At 38.5% G+C, this 21,546-nt stretch overlaps 3 protein-coding genes across 4 annotated transcripts; 2 read left to right on the forward strand and 1 right to left on the reverse strand.

The window, feature by feature from the left end:
* The first annotated feature begins 348 nt into the window (after positions 1-348).
* Positions 349-4,236, forward strand: sftpbb (surfactant protein Bb). Its single transcript, XM_056376868.1, has 11 exons — positions 349-507; positions 727-779; positions 1,173-1,247; positions 1,592-1,714; positions 1,820-1,951; positions 2,051-2,131; positions 2,225-2,405; positions 2,490-2,632; positions 2,905-2,985; positions 3,379-3,489; positions 3,684-4,236. The coding sequence occupies exons 1-11, from the start codon at positions 456-458 to the stop codon at positions 3,726-3,728; spliced, it is 1,077 nt and encodes a 358-aa protein (XP_056232843.1). The 5' UTR covers positions 349-455; the 3' UTR covers positions 3,729-4,236.
* Positions 4,237-4,238: 2 nt separating this feature from the next.
* Positions 4,239-9,142, reverse strand: usp39 (ubiquitin specific peptidase 39). The gene is made up of 13 exons (XM_056376866.1): positions 8,950-9,142; positions 8,549-8,627; positions 8,346-8,440; positions 8,127-8,263; positions 7,471-7,623; positions 7,155-7,380; positions 6,947-7,021; positions 6,696-6,763; positions 6,164-6,352; positions 5,830-5,972; positions 5,474-5,609; positions 5,261-5,347; positions 4,239-4,541 (listed from the first exon to the last, which is right to left on the reverse strand). Exons 1-13 carry the CDS (start codon positions 9,008-9,010, stop codon positions 4,488-4,490), a joined length of 1,503 nt encoding a protein of 500 aa, XP_056232841.1. The 5' UTR covers positions 9,011-9,142; the 3' UTR covers positions 4,239-4,487.
* A 213-nt stretch (positions 9,143-9,355) lies between these two features.
* c5h2orf68 (chromosome 5 C2orf68 homolog) lies at positions 9,356-11,561 on the forward strand. 2 transcript variants are annotated; one of them, XM_056376869.1, is made up of 4 exons: positions 9,356-9,596; positions 10,214-10,329; positions 10,422-10,567; positions 10,672-11,561. In XM_056376869.1, the coding sequence occupies exons 1-4, from the start codon at positions 9,487-9,489 to the stop codon at positions 10,792-10,794; spliced, it is 495 nt and encodes a 164-aa protein (XP_056232844.1). In that variant the 5' UTR covers positions 9,356-9,486; the 3' UTR covers positions 10,795-11,561. The 2 variants fall into 2 exon arrangements, with proteins under 2 accessions (XP_056232844.1, XP_056232845.1); XM_056376870.1 differs by lacking the exon at positions 9,356-9,596 and adding an exon at positions 9,746-9,970.
* The last annotated feature ends 9,985 nt before the right edge of the window (positions 11,562-21,546 follow it).

The following is a 21,546-nucleotide window of genomic DNA, read 5'->3' on the forward strand; positions in this document are numbered from 1 at the left end:
CTGGTAAAAAATTTACTTGGCCGGTAGATTTTTTCATCTACCGGTCCCCTTGGCAGGTGAGCCAAAAAGCCCTGGTGATAAATAAAGTGTATATCTATCTATCTATCTATCTATCTATCTATCTATCTACTAAACCATATATAAACAATGTATGTTTAAGACATACAGTATAGGTCTTACCAAACTCCAGGTATATGCTGCAAGGAGTTTTATCTACATATAGCCCACAGGTCCCGTGTGTGTGTGTGTGTGTGTGTGTGTGTGTGTGTGTGCGTGCGTGCGTGCGTGTGTGTACGTGTTTAAATCATCTACTCCACAGCGACTGCGCGTAACATTTACCGTTCTGATTGGGTGAGACGACCAATCTGTATTTCCGCTGCGACCCAAACAGCCGCACTTTTGTTATTCTAACCTAAATCATCTGCTCTTCCTATAGTCTCGTGCTCGCTCACACCATGTCTGCATCTGGGTTTGTGCTGGTGCTCCTCGCGGCTTCTCTGTGTCCCGGTAAGATGAAGAAATGTCTGCCTTACTGTCACCTGACCGGTCGCCATTAATTCTGTTGTCATGTATCAGGCTGCTATTGTGGGATTTATGATAACATAGAATTACTGCACAAAGGATGCAGACATAGGCTATTCTGACGGATACTAAAATACTTCAATGTTGTACCGTTTAAATGTTTACTGTTTGTATCATTCTCCCTGTCTGTCTTGTGGTTTATAGGAGACTCCAGGTTGATCAGAGACCCTTTGTCATTCATCAAACAGAAAACTCTGGTAATCCTGACTTTTATTTCCTATATTATCACTGTTTTGTCAAATCAACCGAATATATGGAACTAATATTTATTACAAAATAATACATAAACCCACTATACTTATATTAACACTTAGCTGTCATTATCAAAACAGTAACATTCTCATTCACATCCTCTTTTTGCACATGTAAGTTATGTTTGTTTAAAATAGCAAAAGAAAAAAAAAGTTAGTGCATTTATTAATCAATTAGAGATGATTTTTTTGCCACCTACATTCATTGGATGTTTCCTTACCCTACCCTTTAAAAAGTGCACACAGTACGGGAAAACTCTGACAAGTCATGCTTTATGTTTAAATTGAGTTGTGTTGTAGTCAGGCCTAAACAATTATCTGACTGTGGCTCCTCCTTAGACACTGGACATCTGTTCAGAATGCAGCCAGATCATCCAGCTGTCCGCCAACATGATTTCAACCAGGGATACTAAAGTGAGTATCTCCGTGATCCACTCATTGTGCAGTTTCACTTTACTTTCACTTCACCTACTGACCACATAGATTTGAGGAATTGGTTGAAATAAAAACTGGCAGCCACACCCAGCAGCTGGGACACATAATATCTTAAAAAGAAAACTAAAACTCCAATATTTACATGTGATTTTCTTAACAAAAGTTTAGGTTTCTCAAGCTATTTTGCAAGTGCTCACCTTGCACTTCTGCAGACAAATAAAAATGGGTAAAGTTGGTGTCTATTTGTGTAAAAAAAATACATTTAAGACACCCAGCATCTTTACCACAGCATAGACAATCCACTAACCCCTGTGCCTTTGCAGGAGACTGTGTATGAAACCTTGCATGCTCTCTGCCTGCACCTCCCAAGAGAACAGGCATCAGAGTGTGATTCACAAGTGAAGACGTATCTGCCCAAAGTCCTGCAGCAAACACCTGGTCACCTGGTGAGTTTAGCTTCTATTTACGCTTCTTTTTCAACACGTGTTAAAACAATAAACACTATGGCCTTCAGAGATGACTTGTAAAATCAGACCATATGTGTTTTGTAGAAACCGGCTGAGACCTGTAGGGTTTTTGGACTCTGTGCTGTCCACAAGGAGGAACAACTGCTGAAACTTCCCCAGCATGCTACTGATGAAGTCTTATCCAGCTCTGCACTCGGCACGTTCATCGGGCCATCAGTATGAGAAAGCAGAAGTGGAATATAAAATGAAACTTGAAGTGAAACTTTTTCATTTATAATTATACGTGGTCCTCTTATCAGCTATTCTCTTCTCTAGGAGCAGTTCAATCCAGTTTGCACCCTGTGTTTGTTTATCATGAAGAAACTGGAGACCCTGTTGCCCCAAAACATGACTGAGGTGACTTCCTTTTTTTCGTGTCACTGTATTGCTTGACGTACACCACACGTCACATCATGTAAATGTCACTATCTTCTCTGTCTTGCCCCGCAGGATGCTTTAATGAAGCTCATGGGAGAGGTCTGCAATCTTGTACCTAAGAGCTATAAGGACCGATGTGATGATTTCGTCGACAAATACGGCGTGCAGATTGTCGAATTCCTCTTATCGTCCGCTGCGCCTCACACAATATGTATTCTACTGCACCTCTGTTTGTTCGAGGAGCCTGTTCCAGGTCAGTCACACGTTCATCATGAATCACTTTGGTCAGCATTTGTCTATTATCCATGACAAGTTAACGCTTTTACTGATTTCCCAGAGGTGCTCTTCCCCTCGGACTGTGAGTCGTGCCGCACACTGGTTGTGCTGAGCCGACTGCACCTGGGTAATAACTCCACCGAACCCCAGACTTCCTCTTTTCTTCAGTCTGTGTGTGTCCATCACCCCAACGCCATCCCTAAGGTCTGACCCTCATTTCATACTAACACTAAGTACTCCAACTAACAAAATCCTTCACACAGAAAATGTGTCTTTGTGGACATATGTTTACAGTTACTCAGCTGATTATACCTTACACCTCTCCATGTCCTGTTACTATATTCTTTTATAGTTTATTGCCTTGAATAAACCTAAACCTAACCTTAAATTCAAGTCTTCAGTAAAGGAATTAAAGCAGTTTCTAATCGGTTAGATTAAGAAGAAAAAATGTTAACTAACTCTCATTCTCTTTTCAGTGTGAGGCTTTCACTAAAATCTATGGCTCCCGAATGCAGAAGGTTTTGGGAAACCAGATGGATGTTCCACATGCTTGTGAAGTAAGAATAAGCTTTTAAAAAAAGTCAAAAGTACAATGGTCTATCTAAAGGGAGAAACAAAAAGGAAATCTTTATATCCTTAAGTCTTTATCCAGTATTAGGGATCCACAAGAGGATTTGTCTGCAGTAATTTAATCTACTTCCACATATTAACAAGAGACACCTTCACCATGGGTGAAATTAGGGCACTGGCTGACATGAACTATACCATCACTTAAAGCAGCACACTTCCTCTGGTGACTAAAAATATATGATTAGTTGATTCACGAGCATCATTTACAAACACGCAACACAAATCATGAAGACAACGTAGCCAATTGAATGTTCCTATGCACATATCATTCTTTGCCCTGATTCAAATTCTGAGGATCTTTTGTCCTGTCTGTCCTGCAGAGAGCTGATCTGTGCGTTGCCTTGAGGAAGTTGGAGCCGCTGGGAAAGAATCGTTGTACTTGGGGACCAAGCTACTGGTGCAAAGACAGAGAAACTGCTCAGAAGTGTGGCGTAAGTTAAAGGCAGACAATTATTGCTAATTAAGCTGATAAAAGTGACAAACAGGTCAGACCCATCATCTGAAAATTACATGTTCAAAATGTTGCACGCATGTTTTTTACTTCATTCGTTTGCCCATAGTGTGATTTTGTGAATAATTTCAGGGTTTTTTTCACATCCTATTTCTGTGTATTTTCTCTCTGCAGAACCAGGCTTTCTGTGAGAAATACATGTGGAAGAATAATGAGTGAACCAAACTGCAACTCTAAAGATATGTGCACACAAAAAACCCCTTTCTTTTTTACAAATTATTACACTTATCAGTTTTAAGTGTTTTCTAAATGTAATGCACTGAACATTTTTGTTTTACTTTTGGGGAAGTGAGTCATCTCATATGCTAATTCAGTCAGACATAAATAGTAAATAATGAAATATTGTGATTTGCATGAAGTGATGTGCCACAAGACTGGGGCTGGGATTCAGTCTTAAGCATCAGTTTCTGTAGCAGGTTCCAGTTTTGTGAAGTGTTATTCTGTATATTACAACATGTATGATGCCATTATGAATGTCAAAAGTGGAGAAAAATTTTTTTGTTAGCAATAAGATGAATTCTCAGAATGTACTTAAGACAATTTTGAACAATTGACTACTGCAACTCAACTGCAAAGGTGCTTATCCTATTATCTTACTGCCACATACACACTCCTAAAATGAAATTAAACCAAAAGGTTTGTTATTAAAAGTCAACAGACAGACAAACGTGTGTCCTGGAGCTTGTTTATTTAGAAACACCCACATAGTAAAAAGATAAAACAGTGAAAAAAAACATTGAGACATTTACATTTATTTGCTGGATATAGTCCTGATGCTCTCTTGAAACTCTCGCCACTCTCATTCTATATTTTGTCATTATTTTGAATCACATAAATACCCAGTTCATTTTTTATTTTTTATCTTTTTAATGGCAACAACACTTCTGGCCATTCACCCTGAAGGAAATCCTGCCTCACTTACACCCCTGTGTGGTTGTTTGTGTCATCATCAGTCTCTTGTCTCTTCCAGATCTAGGAGAGAAAACACGCAATTACCAAAGCGAGCACTATGTAAATGTAGGGTTAATTGATAGGTTCAATTACCATTTTTAATTTATAATCATTTAAAAGATCGATCTTGTATGAAATAAGACCTGGCTAAAACAAGTTTTTGAAAGCTGCTAACAAAATCGTTCTACTGAACTCAGTATCATTACCTCTGATAATTTTTACCAAGAAATTGCACGGTATCATACCCCACTTAGTTTATTCTTGCATCTTTGAAATCACCTAAATCACGTCTAAAGCTCTTCAGTAGGGATGACCCGGTTTTTTTATTTGATAGTGAGAAAATTTACTTACATTTTTTGTATTAATATCATTACAGAATGGTTAAGGAAAAACCGTTTGCAGATTTTTAATAATGTTTTAATGCATCTATGATTGGAAACGAACCTGCATTATGTAAAGACTAAGAGTGGCCTATTTTATTTTTATTTAGCTCAGTTTATAAATATTGCTCCTAGAATCAGAGATTAAATACACCCTAGATAGTCCATGCCATAATGATAGACTATAAATGACTGTTGTACTGAAGATTTGCCTCTAAAAATTGAAAGATGTGCATGTGTGCTGTGAATGCCATCAGATGAAAGGTGATGATGTCATGTTGCATGGAAAAGTCTGGAGCCAGAGCTCTGAAACATTTACATTTTCCAGCACATACACAAAAACTGCGTGGGAGGACTTGCCTGGATGTAGGCCTCTGATAGTGTGATCATCTGGGGGAGAATGTCGGTCACCTGCAGGTCCTGCATCTCATACCACTTCCCAGTTCCCTGATTAAGAGATATTATAACAGATGGTCAGTGATGACATTTAAACCCATGAGTGTAATTTAATGCGCTTGTGATTAATGCTACAACAAATCAGGCCAATTTCAGAAATATCTGCTTGCAGCCTACATGATGCAGAACATGTATTCTGTATGCTCCCTCAGTGGGTTTCCCATCATGCACTACGTTGGCGACGAGGTCATAAGTTGTGCTCTTCTCTGTAGCTTGAGCTTCTTCTGTCAAGTACTCACGCAGGTCCACATTCCTATTGAAGCAAATACAACAAACAAGTGAAAATACGAACGAGTGCATATTTACACATGAGGGTAAAATACTCACGACCCTGACATCACTTATTGAAAGAGTTATATTGAACAATGATAACAACCAATTATTACTATTGTTAACATGCACTTCATGGTTTCATCAGGCACATTGAATAAAAGCATAGATACTTTGTCTTACAGAATATGTACAGCACTTACGTGATAGGGAAGTTGACAATTGTCGGGTTCTTTTCCACAAAGAAGTTGTTCTTGGTGAATCTTTTGATGCAAAAAATGAGGTACGGAGGCAGTTTGGTCAACTGGAACCTTTTGAGAAAATTCTCTTTGTAGGTTTTGTATTCCTTAACGTAAATGAGACAGAAAAGTGAGCAGAGATAGTGTGTTTGCATCATCAATACCTGTGCCAATCTGACATCTGAATAAAGCTGTTGCAAAAATTATAAACTTTGCTCTAAGTCCGATTGTATGTCAAAACAGTACGATCCAGTCCTTGTCCAGAAAATATTTTTAGTAAAGATGAGGGAATCTGTACCTTCTCTGTGCTGCCGTTGAACTTGCCCAGGATGTTGAATAGAGGGACCTGAGGGATAATAAGCTGCTCCTTCTCATCCTTGTACAGTGGAGCTGTTGGGAGGTCAAGAGTCAGAAACAGGAAGGTGGATTCAGACATCTGCTCCTGGTACTCCTCTGTCACAAGCAATGCTTCTTTCTCCTCTGGAGGCTGTAAAATGAAAAAAACAAAAACACACCATGTGGAAATTTAAATTATGTTTTCAAAGGGATTCAACAAAAATAGCATACAATTAATTGTATTATGAGAGCTACATTTGAGGGCATGTGAAAAATTAAGAATATTCTCTCTGGCTTTTGCCTCATATCTGAGCTTAGGTTTTGATTGGACCTCCAATTTTGACAAGAAAATAAATTCAGAAGTGTTTTTCAGCTGTGGTGAAGCACTTTGTTTAAGAAGTTAAAAAATTATTCAATTCATTCATTATTAGAAACGTGAATCATATAGTTCATAAGTGTCAGTTAATGAGTTCAAATACAAGCTACAGACTTACTAAATCTGGGTGTGGAAGTTTCTTGGAAAAGATCCGCATGGAGCCTTGAAATGCTTTAGTAATGATTGCTTTAATGGAAGAAAGACATGAGGACAGAGGTTAGGTCTCATTGTTGCACACTCAACTAATTAAATGTGTATTCCAGTTTTTTCTTCAACTCTGAACAATGTACAATTAATCTGTCAAATACCCATTGTTTATGTTCATATTGAACAGATAGTGATAAGACCACTATTTCTCATCCAACTCACATGGCTTTTTCTTTGTGCCTCCAAGAGCCCCATGCAGAGCATTCAAGAACCACGTCATGAAGTCCACAGCATCTCCTACAGAACAGAAAACAATCAATCAGGACCACAACACAAAGTATTCTCCAAGGGGCAGCATGTGTTGAAAACCTATTTGATTTTAATCCTCTTCATTTTTGTACTGCCATATCTGTTGCATCACATATCTTACCTTGCTTGGTAATTTGGAAGTTCTTCTTGCTGCACAGCACCACAGCCTGCAGCATCTCATGAGGAGACACGTGGGCCTTGAAGTTTCTCGGGTTCCAAAGTTTGCGCATCAGCTCACCAAACCTCTGCACCAAGAGGAACATGATGTCCCCCGGTGGCCTGCGGATTCCTCTGTAGTTTTCCTCCTCCAAGAAATAGTTTCGCAAGGGCGGAACATTGGAAAAAGCCTAGGAAGAAGAGGCAAATAAGAAACAGCGGGTATTACTTAAAAAGTTTGACTACCTCCAAATAAGGTCCACTGAGGCAGTTATTCATACCTGCAACACCACGTTGGCGTAGTCATTGGCTTTGATATTGTTGAGACCTACAATGCCTGGCAGGTACGTCGTACCATCGTAGGCTCGGTACAGTTTACCCTGCTTGTCCAGCCCTGCAATGTGCTGCTTGGTGAAAGTTGGCTTTAGCACATACTGTAGAAAAAAAAGTGTCAACAAATTAGTGACAAAAAACTTAAGTCTGGAAATATGGACAAAATCAAACCTCAGTATTGACAATACAATATTTTGAGTACCACATGTCAGAGTATCAGTACTGGTGCTTTAAACAAACTTTAACCACTGTTATAACATTTTTTGATACACAAGAGTGTCAGTACATGTGTTTTTCAAACAGGTGTACTCATTTATTGTTCACTGAATTCAGGTAGAACAGGTCATTTTAGTATGACTCAGCTGTGATGTGATCTTTTACATCAGGAAAGTACAATATTTGAACTATATCCTAATGTAATAATAACCAAACTTGCAAATATATCAATTCACAGCATAATATTAATATTGAACCTATTTATTTCTCCACTCTGCAGTCATTCTCAATCCCTGTGAAATTTAAGTTTGCTTGAATTAAACTGAACATCAACATTCTTTCCAAGTTTGGTATCAAAAGCATAATAATACCCCGTGGTTTTACTTACAGTGATGTCTTCTAGTGAAGAGTCAATGATCTCATAGTTGTCTGGCAGACAGTAAAACTTGAGCGTGTGCAGATTGAGGAATACATGATGGGTAAACTGTACACTGTGAGTGTAAGCATGGGACTTAAGACCTCTACCTACAAGGAAGCATACATGAGTGAATCAGTCTCTGCACAACAAAGTGTTTATTCTGGTTGAAATGTCAGATAGTTCGCCTACCTTGAAAGTATTTCCCACAAATAAGGCAGGCGTAGACATTGATATGGGAGAGGGAGATGGAGCAGAGCTTCTCAAAGTCAAAGTCCAGCACACTCCTAGTAAATTTACAAACAAAACGGAATCAGCTGCAGGGCTATAGAGATGGACAGTGCTTACTAGCATTTAGCAATAACATTAGCCGTGCATATTCAACTTTATCTTGCCTGTTTATCGTGTCAAGATAAGGGCAGTGACGGCTTCTCCGGTCTTCTACTACACGTCCTCGTCCTATTTTGGCTGTGACTGCAACATAAAGGGAAACACAACGTGCGAGGTCAGTTAAGATTATGTCCCATCATTTGGATGAAAGCTAGCTAAACACTCTAGCTAACGTAGCATTTAGTTCAAAGGAGATGATGGTTTTGAGACACTGTGTGCTGTGGAAGGGCGGTGCCTTACTACAGCAGTTTAAGCCTACATGGAACAAATATTGAGCGAGCCGCTTCTGTAGAGCTGGACCAAACAGTGAGCAGAATCGAACGCACTTCCAGCTAGCTGCTAGTAACATAGCTACTGGCTAACCAAATGTAGGACATACGTTTAACTTTAAAGTAAATAAACTTACCTCCGTCTTCGCTGTCATCGTCGTCCACCTCAGCCTCTCTTTCTCGCTTCAGAGAAACCATCTCAGCAATGAGCTGGCGATCTTAATTTCAAAACAACAGAGAAATTACAACTTTATTTGGATTAGATGAATGGGTCTCACACCGTGCGCGTCGAAACTCGCGGTGTTTGTACGTCGCAGTTAGCAAATGGACGAAAACCTATCCCGGAGTTTGAAGCTACACCGATCCTTGAGCTGTTCGGTGCCAGAATTGATTACTCTTGATTTCTGGCAGCATAACCAGCTGCATTTATTAAACGTTTTGTACCTTATTGTTGCGTTTATAATTTTGATGAATTTTGTAAAAGTCCTATTTAAAACAATGTTGTTGTTTTTTTAGATAGTATTAATTTATAAACCCCGGGAATTTCACGATTGGACAACAAATTACCATTAGCTAGCATATAGCTTTTTGTCAGTGCTCTGATTGAGACTTGTTGCAATCATAAGCGTCATTAGCTCCTAAATACTGTCATCATATTTGAGCTGTCTGTCAAAATGGATATTTTGAGAGACGATGAAGCGCATGAGCTGAAGTATAAACCTGGGGGGCGTTTGGATATGAGCCACGGCTTCCTGCACCATATCCGGAGGAACCAGATTGCTAGGTTATTTCCTTTACTACCGTTAGCTAATGCTAGCAGATAGCATACTAGCTAGTTCACGACATACAGCTACAGTATGTAAAGCTGCAGCTACACTTTTATTTTTTTAAAAGAAGTTGATCTGATGCTGAATGAAGGTTCATATGGAGGGCAGTATGATTCATAATGATTCATATACGCCCTTTTATGCCCAAAGTGAAAATATATGTAAAGGTCGTACAGGCCAAAGTTATCATTGGTTTAGGAGATTGGATGCCAAACAGCTGCTTATTGTAAAGAAAAAAAGGATAAACAAATATAACTTATCGATTTGTTTCAGTATCGGCAGGGGCTTAATTGTGTCCATACTGTTACCAGATGCAGCCATCAAAGAAGGGGTGAAGTCATTCAGCATGACATGTTTTTAAAACATGATCTCCAAGAGATATATTGATGATGAAGTCAATTTTACACCAAATTCTGGTGCTTAACACTTAGAAGACACATATTTCTTGCTTACAAATATACCGTGTAAATGTATTTTACAATACCAAAATGCATTTCAGTAAAGCAGTTCCTAGTATGTGGTGCATTACACATTTCAAAGCAATAACTAAATGTCGATTTTCTGGCTCTTCAAGAGATGACTATGATAAAGAGGTGAAGCAAGCTAAAGAGCTTCAGCGGCGGAGACACACTACAACCCCTAGACGACCCCGTCGACCTGACATCCAGGTGTACCATCCGCGGCGAAGATGTAAGATCGATGTGTCCTTTCATTACGTTTCTGCCCATGATAGTACATCCAATGAATAAAGTACAGAGAACGTGTATGTGCTTATTTTCCAGATGGATCAGAGTCAGGGGCTGGTGCTGAGGCTGAAGAATGGAACGAGAGTGGGTCGAGCACAGAGACTGAGATCCATGGGACTGAACTTTTCTGGCTTGACTACCAGGCGGACTCTGGTGCCATTACGTCCTTCCTCGTGCACAAGGTTAATGGACATACTATTGTCTGATGATTCTGGCTTTTTGTGTCCTTTGGTCTACTTTAGTTTGGTTTGGTCTTAATTTCATGATGTTCCTTGTGTTTTTAAAGGGTGATAAGCCTAAGAAGGTAGTGGAACGTGTTGCAGAAAAGAACATCTTGGATTCAGCTATGAGATCAGCTCTGGAGGCTCGGATTCGGAAGGAAATGGACAAAAGAAGAGACAAACGCTGAGTGATATCAAAAGCAAGAATGTGATGGCAAAGGGCCTACAGGTAAAGGCCTGTGGAATAATATTTCATTCGCAGTTCTGTGCTCCTCCAAAGCATCAACGCTGTTGACAGTGTTGGAAGCATGATGAGGAAGTGGATCCTGTACAATGACTGTCAGCAGAGATCCAATGTGTTGTCCCACAATCAAGTCGAGTCTTCTGTTTTTAAAGGAGAAGGAACAGTGCTTACCATAGACAGTATGGTTGGGAGTTGACTGTCATGTTCATGTTTACTACATTTTACTCACTTTGTACTGTTACCTCATATCCTGTCTCATAACACCTTTGAGTTGACTGGACCTATAAAGTTATGTTGTTGTTTTCAAACAGTTAAATTCAGAAAGGTGCAGGTAGGCCAGAGCTCTTGTTAACCTTCCTCCTCCATTGAACACCCCCTGTGTTTCTTGTGTTTACAAAAATCTAGTTTTTATAAAGAAGATTTAAACTTTTTTGGTAAATTCTTTTGAACAGAACATCTCTCAGTCTGTCAGCGATCTTGTGTTTAGAAATATGAGAATTCAGTTTTGTTTTTTAGTGAGTTTGAGAGTTTAGTGGATGTAGCCATGATAATGTGTTTGTGTGGCAACTGTGTTTCAATGTTTTCAGTATTCTAATTTATTTTCTGGTTGTTGGAAGACTTTTATTTTTGATACTGTAAAATTTTTTGAGGACACAACTTGTATATTTACATATACAATGACAATATACATAAAAACAATTTCTTACTGTCCATGTGTCTGGATGTGCATTTATGGAATTGAACAGCCATAAAATGTGAATGTTTTTTTTTAGTCTCTTGATGCTCTGTACAAACTTAAATCTGACAGGAAAAATAGCAGAAATACATATAATATCAGCTTCAGCCGATTGATGGAGGTGTTTCACACCATGTTTTCAGCAGGTGGCAGTATGAGATAATTTTTCAACTCTGCATTCCTGTCTGCTGCTACCTAACATGAGCTTCAGCTGCTGTCTTATAAAATGTCAAGTGATATTTTAACATTTAGATGCACAGTAACAGTGCACTTTATCTGTAAAAACAAGACCGTATAGTGTCATTTCTCTACCAAAGACAATGTTACTTGTCATTGTAAAAAAAAAAATCACATATCATTTGTGAATATGAACGGTTCAGGTATTTCATATTTTATTTTATACCAAAAAATATAAGGTAACACTGGAGATCTGAGGTGCTCTGATGACTTAGAGGTGGTCCTTAGGGTGCTGAATATGAACCATTACACCCCAGGTCTGCATACTACTTGCAACCATTGTTGCAAGTCAGTCTCCATTTCTCTCTCCCCTCACTTCCTGTCATTTCTCTACTGTCAGCTATTTAATAAAGGCATAAACCCCCCCCCCCCCAAATAATTTGCAGTGCAGGGTCACTGGTGGATAAAACTGAGTGCTGCTTATCTGACAATGAGTAGTTCTTTGACTTTGTAGACAAGATGTCACTGTCTTTTGTCTTGTAAGGTGGGCTGAACTTTTGCATAGCAGCCCAATTCAGAGGTTTAGATTTTACAGTTTGCAGTGCTGCTCACAATGTATGAGTAAAATTGCATCTTGCGACTTCAAAAAGCCCGTGCAACATTAGTTTTTCTGCTGATGGTGGCCTGTTTTGGGAGCAGACATTATTGCCTTCTCCAGAACAAGTTTTTATAAGCTAAAAAGTTTGACAACCATTTCCATTGTGGGAAAAAAACAAAGTGGGCATGACATTTGGTCACACAGAGTTGATCCTCTATAGTTGGAGATTAATTCATTGTTTTCATAAATGCATGAAAACATGCAAACTTAATCCTCAGACCACATGGCAGGCTGAACCTCCAGTGTTATGCAAACCCTTATGGAGGAGTGGGCTCTGTCATGCTATTGGTGGAACAGAGACACTCCCCTTTAAATTGTCAACGCCTTTCTCCAGCTCACTTTTCATTCCTCAGTCTGCATGTGACTGAAGTTATGAGAGGGGAAACACATTCCCATGTCACCTAGTGTGCTGCTCTCCAGATTATCTCCAGTTTCACCAGTTCTCAATTGGCTGAAAATGACCCAATCACAATCCACACCTTCGCACCCCTCGCTCCTCCTTACTGTAGCTCAACATTATATAACACATAACCTGTGTTTTGTAATTCACACTTAAGGAGCACCTGTCAAATGTTTTGAAAACATGAAAATATTTACTGAAGTATCTGTTCTGACAGGCAGACTGGAAGCTATGCATTTGGCAGAAGTTGAATATTGCGTAATCTGTTACATTAGATGTAATATGCAACATATTTCCATTTTCTATTTAATTAGACGAGTCTACACGGCACTTTTGTTTCTGACCAATTGCAATATAATCTAGAAAAAGATTAAAACAAGTCTAGCCATCTTAAAACAATATGTACATTTGCATTAAAACTATTGTTTTACTTAGATTTTCAAACACTCATATCGACACAGTGCCCTCACCAAACCATTTAAGGGCTGTTTGCAATTCTGTTCTCAAAATCTCTTATTCAGTAGAAAAATGCTCAGGAAGCTTCAGTTTCCATCTCATCATGCCTACATCACACTGTTAGTTTTGATTTATTTACTGAGGTACTAAACTTTTGAATATTTAAGTAAATATTGCAAACAATTGCATTGTTAAACACAAAAGAACCCAATACATGCCTTCACTCTCTTTAGTTAATGGAGTTCTGTTTATGTTGACGGCTGAACGTTTACATCCTGTTTTTTTCCCTCTTAAGTTCAGCAAAATGGTGAGGCCCCAGGCTTCCTGCATTATCTTAGCTTGCAACTTTGATTCTCTCTCTTTTCCTCTCTGACTTTTTTGATGCATCTTAACTGGAACAAACTACCTTGATACGCTCATGATAATCCAGTGTAACAAAACACATTTTGGAGTTTGTAATAGGATCAGCATGCCTACCTTTTTTCTACATTCTTGTTTTGAATTTCCTCAGCCAATTAAAGAGATGGCTGTTACATAATAACCGTAGAGTTTAGGCAGAGTTGGGCACAATGACAAACTAAGTCTAAAGCCAATTTAATAACAGTTAAGATAGGCTTTTTGAATGTCACCAGAGCTACTGAAAATACAGTTACATAACTGTGGAGTTAACAATAAGACGGACTGATTCAAACATGCTCAGATGCACCTTTGTAACTCTCATCACTACTGATAAGGTTATGTTCAATACAAACAAATCACACATACAGTTACATACATTCCACCCCTTAAAAATAATGCATTAGGTGATTATCAAGAAAAAATTATCAAATAAAAACAAATGTATATACTGTTGAGAGGGCATCGGTCAGAACGCATCAGCTTTAAACTTTGTTTTTCCCAACACAAGGTTTATTTTTCTACACAAAGAAGTTGCACTTAAGCATTAAGGGGGGAAAACACATGTGGGTTTTCATCTGAAAGAAACAAATACAAAAATTAGAAGTCAAGTCGAAACTAATCAAATGTCCATCTTGAGGGAATGAGGATAAATAACACTCAGTTCAACTATTCATGCACATAGGATCAAACTAAAGAGAAAGAAACTGCCACCCCATGTGACGATCAGGAAAAAGAGTGAGTGAAAGGGTGTGCAGGGTTTAAATAGGGAGTGAACAGGTGAACTCAATCAAGTAAATGAGGAGTGACCAAAGGATGAAAAGAGTCAATCAGTGATAGTTTTGTATAGTATTGTCAAAATAAAAGAAAATAGGACTCTTTACTGCAACCACCATGTAGTTCTAGGAAATATACAGTGACAGACAGTATTTGAAACACAGCAACATCAGTGTTGTGTGGAGGTAAATATTTTACTCAACACTACAACATATCTTTGTTACTCCCTGAACAAACACTCAATTTCATTCATTTGCAACATATAAGAAAGTGCTAAAAAGCAATGCAACACTTACAGACTGAAGAGCACACAAACATAAAAAATATATTTTTCAACGTCACATCAACGTACATTTAACCCTGACACTACCCTGTGAGGGTTTTTCCCATATGGTCAATATATACAACAATGAAGTTTGGATAATCATGGCGGGAGAAGGTTGTGTTGATATTTCATATAGTATTTTCTTTGTACAAGCCTTTCAGCTTTCCTGTAATTAGCTGATCCTTGCCTGTTTGTTTGCATTACCTGACAGGTGTTTTACAAAGGTTACCGACTGTAGAAGATTTGCACATATTTTGACTACTGCTGAGTTAGACTGTCTCGATTGCTTTTACTAATGTGTTTTACTATTCGCTGATATTTGCATAAATGTCATTGTGTAAAGTTTGTCAAATCCAGTTAGAATAACGGCCAAACCAGTTCCAAATGCCTGAAGTTTACTACGGCTTACTAAGATTTAATACTCAACAGGCAGAGAGATGTATCCTTGGATTTAGATGTTCTTGTTCTTCTTTATTAAAGCTCAAGCGGCAGTAATTTGACACATGTACACGTGTAATTGAATGCACTATAACCTTCAGCAATACAGGAGATTGTCATGATGATAAGGTTTTATTCAACACACCCAAATCACACACATATAGGGTGAAGAAACTCTAATGAATACAGCTGAGAAAAAAAATTTGAGAAAATTTGAAAATTTTGACTTGGAGATGTTAACAATTTGAAGACATTTATCACAAGAGCAAAAAGCCAAAGGAGGAATGGTTGGATTTAATTTCCTGCAAAAGTACAGTATCACAACAGCAAGCTCTACCTGATATTGCATCAGCTGTCACCCAATCCTCACAAGAAATCCCACTGACCTCAACTAAACAGCTGACCTGCGTTTGCCCTTCTCACTGTGACAGCTCTCTGTACTGCTCTGTTTGTTAGTGTGTGCATTGGCTGTGAGAAAGTTAAAGGTAACCAAAGACCTTATCTCTCAGTCTACAACAATATTTGGTCTCAACATCATGTTCCGTTGAGGTGCCCATAGTGCTTTGTTTGGTCTCGTGTGGCACAGTCGGTGCCCTCTGAGCTCTTTGTTGTGGGAAGATTCCTCTGTGTTCTTTTCTTTTTTTTGTTGTGGAGAAACAAAAATATGATACTGTAAACCTTGCCTAGATGCCACAGAAAGATTACTTTATAACATCATTGTAAAAGACTGCCATCAACCAATGAAGGTTCGGGGCCTCAAACTGAGTGTAGTGTGAGTGTGGTGCAATGCACTCAAGGAACAATTCCACAGACTTTTATTATTACAGCCCAGTGCACTGCAGCTGCAGCAGTATCCATCTATGCTGCAATACTCGGGCAGTGGGGAGTGATCTTGCCCATTCAAGGCTGTGGAAGTACATCCCCAGCAGAACCCCACCTCACCATTCAGAGATAAATATAGACGTTTGACGGAGCCAATGTGGTCGTGGAAACGCACAGCTGTGGAAGCTAAACTGCAGACAGGACTTGAGGTCTGAATTTAATGGCGTTACTTGAGCATGAATACTGTTCATAGCTTGATATACTGTAACTGTAGTGATGTCATTTGTGAAATGATCTGGGCCAGTTTTCAGAAACAAGGAGTACATCCAAACATTATTTAAGGTCATAAAATTTCAGCTATGTATTCTTTGAGAGAGAGATTTTGGAAAGTAAAATCTTATCTTTTTTGGATTTTAAATGTGTTGAATAATAATTCTGGAGATTTGAGAAATGTCATAGTTGGAGATGTATTTTAAATAATCATAAACCTTCACATTTATTCTTATGAATGAAAATAAAACATATTACTAAAAAATAATATATGCGTGATCCCAGTCTTTGGTGTTGCCACAGGAGGCAAAAGTACAGTCCACAAAATCTACTTATTAATTTGCAAAACTGGCAGGATTTATGTGGCACAGTAACAAAGCTAAAGGTTCATTGGATTACTAATTCAGAACTGAATAGACTCCAGAGATCCTTTGCCAGAACAAGATCTGATGCTAAAATCTATCTGACTGAATGAGTTTAAGACTGAATGAGTTTCAGACAGGATTTGAAGTAAATATAATTAGTTTGTTGGTACCAGGTGCAAAATAAATCAGACATTCCATTAGTAAAACACAATAATGTTTTGTTCATTTTAACATTTCCTCTAATTGTATTTTCCTCTTGTGTGAACAGTGGCTTCATAAAGTATTCAGTCCCCTTCACCTTTTGTATGCTTTATTGTGTTGTGATTTAATTTTAAATAGATATAATTATATAATATTCTATCATCTATCTACACTCAATAATCCATAATGACAAAGTGAAAATGTGTTTTTAGACATTTTTGCAAACTTATCAAAAATCGCCAACTAAAATCTCTCATTTAATTCAATACTTTGTAGAAGCCCCCTTGGAGACTTCTTGGGAAGTCTTTACAGCAGGTCTTCAAGGACCTCTCTGTATTTGGTTGCATTCATCCTTCCCTCCACCCTGACCAGTCTCCTTGTCCCTGCAGTTGAGAAGCTTGGATTTTTGCCCAAAGAGTTCCATTTTTGTCTCATCAGACCATATTTTTTTCCTCATGCTCTCAGAGTCCTTGAAATGCTGTTTGGCAAACTCCATCAGGCTGTCATTTGCCTTTTACTTAAAGTGGCTTATAGCCACTCTGCCATAAAGGCCTGACTAATGTAGCACTGTTGAGACGGTTGTCCTTCCAGCAGGGATTTGCATTTCTGCAGAGGACTTCTGAAACTTAGAGGGACTGTACAACCCTGAACAAGACACTTCTGGCCTGGTTACTCAGTACCCAGGAAGACCAACTCTAGTTAAAGCCCTGGAGTTTCCTCCATTTCACAATTATCAAGGCCACTGTAATCCCAGGAGCACCTGAATCTTTTAAAATGTTTTTAAATCTATGCCCTGACCTATGTCTCGTCACAATTTTATCACTGAGATGCACCGAGAATTCTTCTGACTTCTTGGCTTGATTTTGTATTGACATGTGAATTGTGGGATCTTATAGACACAGGTGTGTGGGTTTCCAATCGCTTCAGTTTGCCACAGATGGACTCCAGCTTTTAGACACATCTTAACAAGGGCATAGTTTTGCATATGAACGGTAGGGACATGTACCTACCAATATTTTGGGAGGAAAGAATTGTCCTGCCAATATATGAACTTGTTCGCAATATGTTTAGAGTGAAGTCATATTCGATCATTCCACTGTGCCCTCCAAGAGGCTATGTCTCCAAGACAGCTGATTGAGGAATACCTGAGTTTGAACCTTGGGACCTTTCTGTGTGGAATTTGAATGTTCTGCCTGCGCCTGCATGTGTTCTCTCCGGATCCTCCGGCTTTCTACCCACACTGAAAAAACATGCACATTAGGTTAATTAGCAACTCTAATGCTTTACTATACTATGATGTTTTGATGCCTTACAATTAATATAGCTTACTATGCTATGACCTTTTTATGACATTTAATGCCATATTATACTATGACGTTTAAATGCCTTATTATGCCTTACTATACTATGTCGTTTTCATGACATTCTCTACACCTCACTACACTAAGATGTTCTTAAGATGTTTTTTACGCCTTACTATACTATGACGTTTTTATGCGTTACTATACAATGACTTTTTTATGGGGCGGCACAGTGGTGCAATGGTTAAAACTGTTGCCTTACAGTGAGATAGTTCTAGGTCTGAACTCCAGGCCTGAGGCCTTTCTGTGGGGAGTTTGCATGTTCTCCTTGTCCCTGTGTGGTTTTTTCCAGGTACTCTGGCTTCCTCCCGCAGTCCAAAGATATGCACATTAAGTTAATTCACAACTCCGCTGCCTTACTATACTTTGACTTTTTGACTTTTTTCTTTCTTATTTGCCAAAATATCATTGTCATTTTGTGAAGCTTGCTAAGGCAAACATATCTCTTTAAATGCATCTGCACGAACAGCCAAACCTGTTTCAGTCCACAGACTTACTTAGATTTCGTAATCTACAGACACGTGTTCAGGTTTTGTTCTTGTCAGTGGAAGGAGGTGTTCACATAATCACCAGGGTAAGTGGGGGGAAATTTACACCATTCCATTAGGACACAAAGTTTCCTGAATTGTTTAGAAGTTCTAATTAATACGGAGCATTTTATTAATTGACTTGCTCAGGAACAGCACAATAAAAACAGCAGAATGCCACATAGTCCCAGAGCCCCCACAGCAATCAACTTCATTAATGCATTTAAAATTTAATATAATTTCAGTGTTGGCTCTGAATGGCAGATTAAAAAGAAGGGGAATAGATTCAGAACATGCTATGACAAACACATTTTCCCAAAAATGTTCCTGGGCTCAGAGATAAAAATTAAAAAATTTATGCAACTGAGCAAACAGAAGGTGAATTAGCTGCTCACAGAGCTGATCCCTACTGTTCTGACCATGCAGCCAAGGTAATGTGGGGCTTCCCATGTCCTTCTTACTCCTCGTAGATTAGAGAAGTTGTTGTTTATGTTGCCCTTGAGCTCATGAGATATACGCTGAGAGACTCCTCCTCAGACTTTGACACATTTTGACAACCTTTTTTCAAGTTCTTCCTCAGGACATAGAATACATAAATTCAAGGTTTACACACACAGATACAGTATATCATTGTAATGCCCTTTATCACAATATCTTTACTCTGTATCAACACATTAAGTATAATTTTCATGTGTTCATTTTATCTGTGAACGCAGATTGTCACTGCGCCTTTTTTATTACATGTTTCCATTTTTCTACAGGAATGCACTTGTGTATCATTATGTTACACAACTCTGAAATGTTTGTGTAACTGGTTAAATAACAGCTATGCCTGGCGGCACCACAGATAAAAGCAGATGGGCTAAACTGACTCCATCAGTGTGTGAAACTGAGAAAACATACTACAAAAAGCATAGATAACACTAGCAGAAACACATTGGAATCATTTGTTTTATTAATAGTGGTGATTTGGTGGTTATAGTTGTACTTAAATTACTGAACAATGTAGTAGAAAATAACCAATTGGCATCCAAGTTCTTCATTGTTTAATCTGTGCTGCCAGATCAGAATCTCATGAACAGGGAGTACTGTTCATTACTAGTGAATGCTGCAAATCCTTTTCTACTAAGCGTCTTCTGCTTCATTTGCTCTGTTTACTGTCTAACTTGAGAGACTGCTTTATCACACCCTGCCATTTGCTCCATTTACTACGCCTTCATTTACAATTGTATTGTTTTGTTAAATGAATGCTTTGCTTACGCCATAACCAAGGCCTTCAAGATCGAAGATCTCTTTGTTGCTTGGGTTGTGTCAAAGTTCCTAATGTGCTTACTGAAGTTCTGTGAACTGCAAATTGCCACAGAGTCACAGAGTAAGCATTTCTGTTCTATTGTGTCTAACCTCTGCTATCAATTCAAGGTTCACTTCTGACATATGTGAATTCCTGTGTTAATCTAGATAAGGGTCACTCATGTCCTTGTTAACACTGCAAACTGTCTGAGTTTTAAGTAAACTGGAATGCCTTATATTTAAGCTAATTGTATACACATTTAAATGGATGAGAAAAGGTGAATGTCTTGAATAAAGATCTTAAAGAGTAAACTATAAAACTGCATACAGTATTACAAATAGTGTTTAGTGCAAATTTCAGTTCAGCCATTGATCAAAGTCAGCTGGTGCTTTCTGGCATCTGGAGGTCAGTTCGTTATGTAATCTCATAAAATGGGCATCTTTGAGAGCAGTCAGTTAAAGCTCCTTTCAAAAGTCTTTTTCAAAATGTAATCATAGAAAACATTTATATTGCAGGGGGGGAAAAAACTCTTCCCTTGATGCACTGCAGTTTGCATAAAGGCTGACTCATTTGGTGGAAGCAGAGTATTGGCCTTGTTCCATCTCAAAAGGTGACTGTTGAATTAAAAGTGTTAAGGTGAATGGGGGCTAATAATAAATACTGTAAAAGGGCAAATATAACCCTAGGCGGTAGAAAGGGTGATGTCAGTGCTGTTGTAGTACATAATCTAGACACATAGGGGAAAAAAACACATCAATTCTGTCATATATACATGTTACTTACCAATTATGACAGTTTTAAATTTTGTAGGTTGACCATCTTGGCAAAACAACAGAATACATAATGATGCATATTTATAAAAGTGCCTGTATAGATATTCTTATTTAAAACATTGCTGCAAAATTGAATGAAAATGAATGAAAAATGAATGTGTCCAAACAAGCCAAAAGAGTTCCGATTTGTTTTTATAAATACTGTTTTGTATTCTTTACAAAATCTTAATATTAATTCAAAAGGACATTTCTTGCAGGGGACTGAGGAAACTGATCAGTATAACATCATCTTCAATACCACCTATGACACCATGCCCATGCTGCCTGGTGCAAAAAGGGATATCAACCAGTCAATATGCGCCAACAGCTAATTTGCCTGCTTCAAGGCAGCCAGCTGTACCATTAATCTCAGTGCTATTACACCTGCCACACTAAAAGTATACTGACCTTTTCATTAGGTACAGGCAGCTGTCAGAGGCCAATACGAAGGGGGGGGGGGGGGGGGGGGGGTTGGCTTGATGTCAAACTGCAGTCAGCATGGCTCAGGACTGCAGCAGGTCTTGGAGTTAGATACAAGATATGTACCCAACATACAAGCCTGAAACACACTTCCCCTCAGGCAAGACACACTGAGGCCTCAACAGTCATAGAGCTGGTGAATGCTTAACTGTCAGCTTTTGAAGACTTGGTTTTCATACAGTTGGAAACCAAAAAGATCACTAA

The sequence above is a fragment of the Seriola aureovittata genome, chromosome 5 (genome assembly GCF_021018895.1).
Source record: "Seriola aureovittata isolate HTS-2021-v1 ecotype China chromosome 5, ASM2101889v1, whole genome shotgun sequence".
In the NCBI taxonomy this organism is placed as follows: domain Eukaryota; kingdom Metazoa; phylum Chordata; class Actinopteri; order Carangiformes; family Carangidae; genus Seriola; species Seriola aureovittata.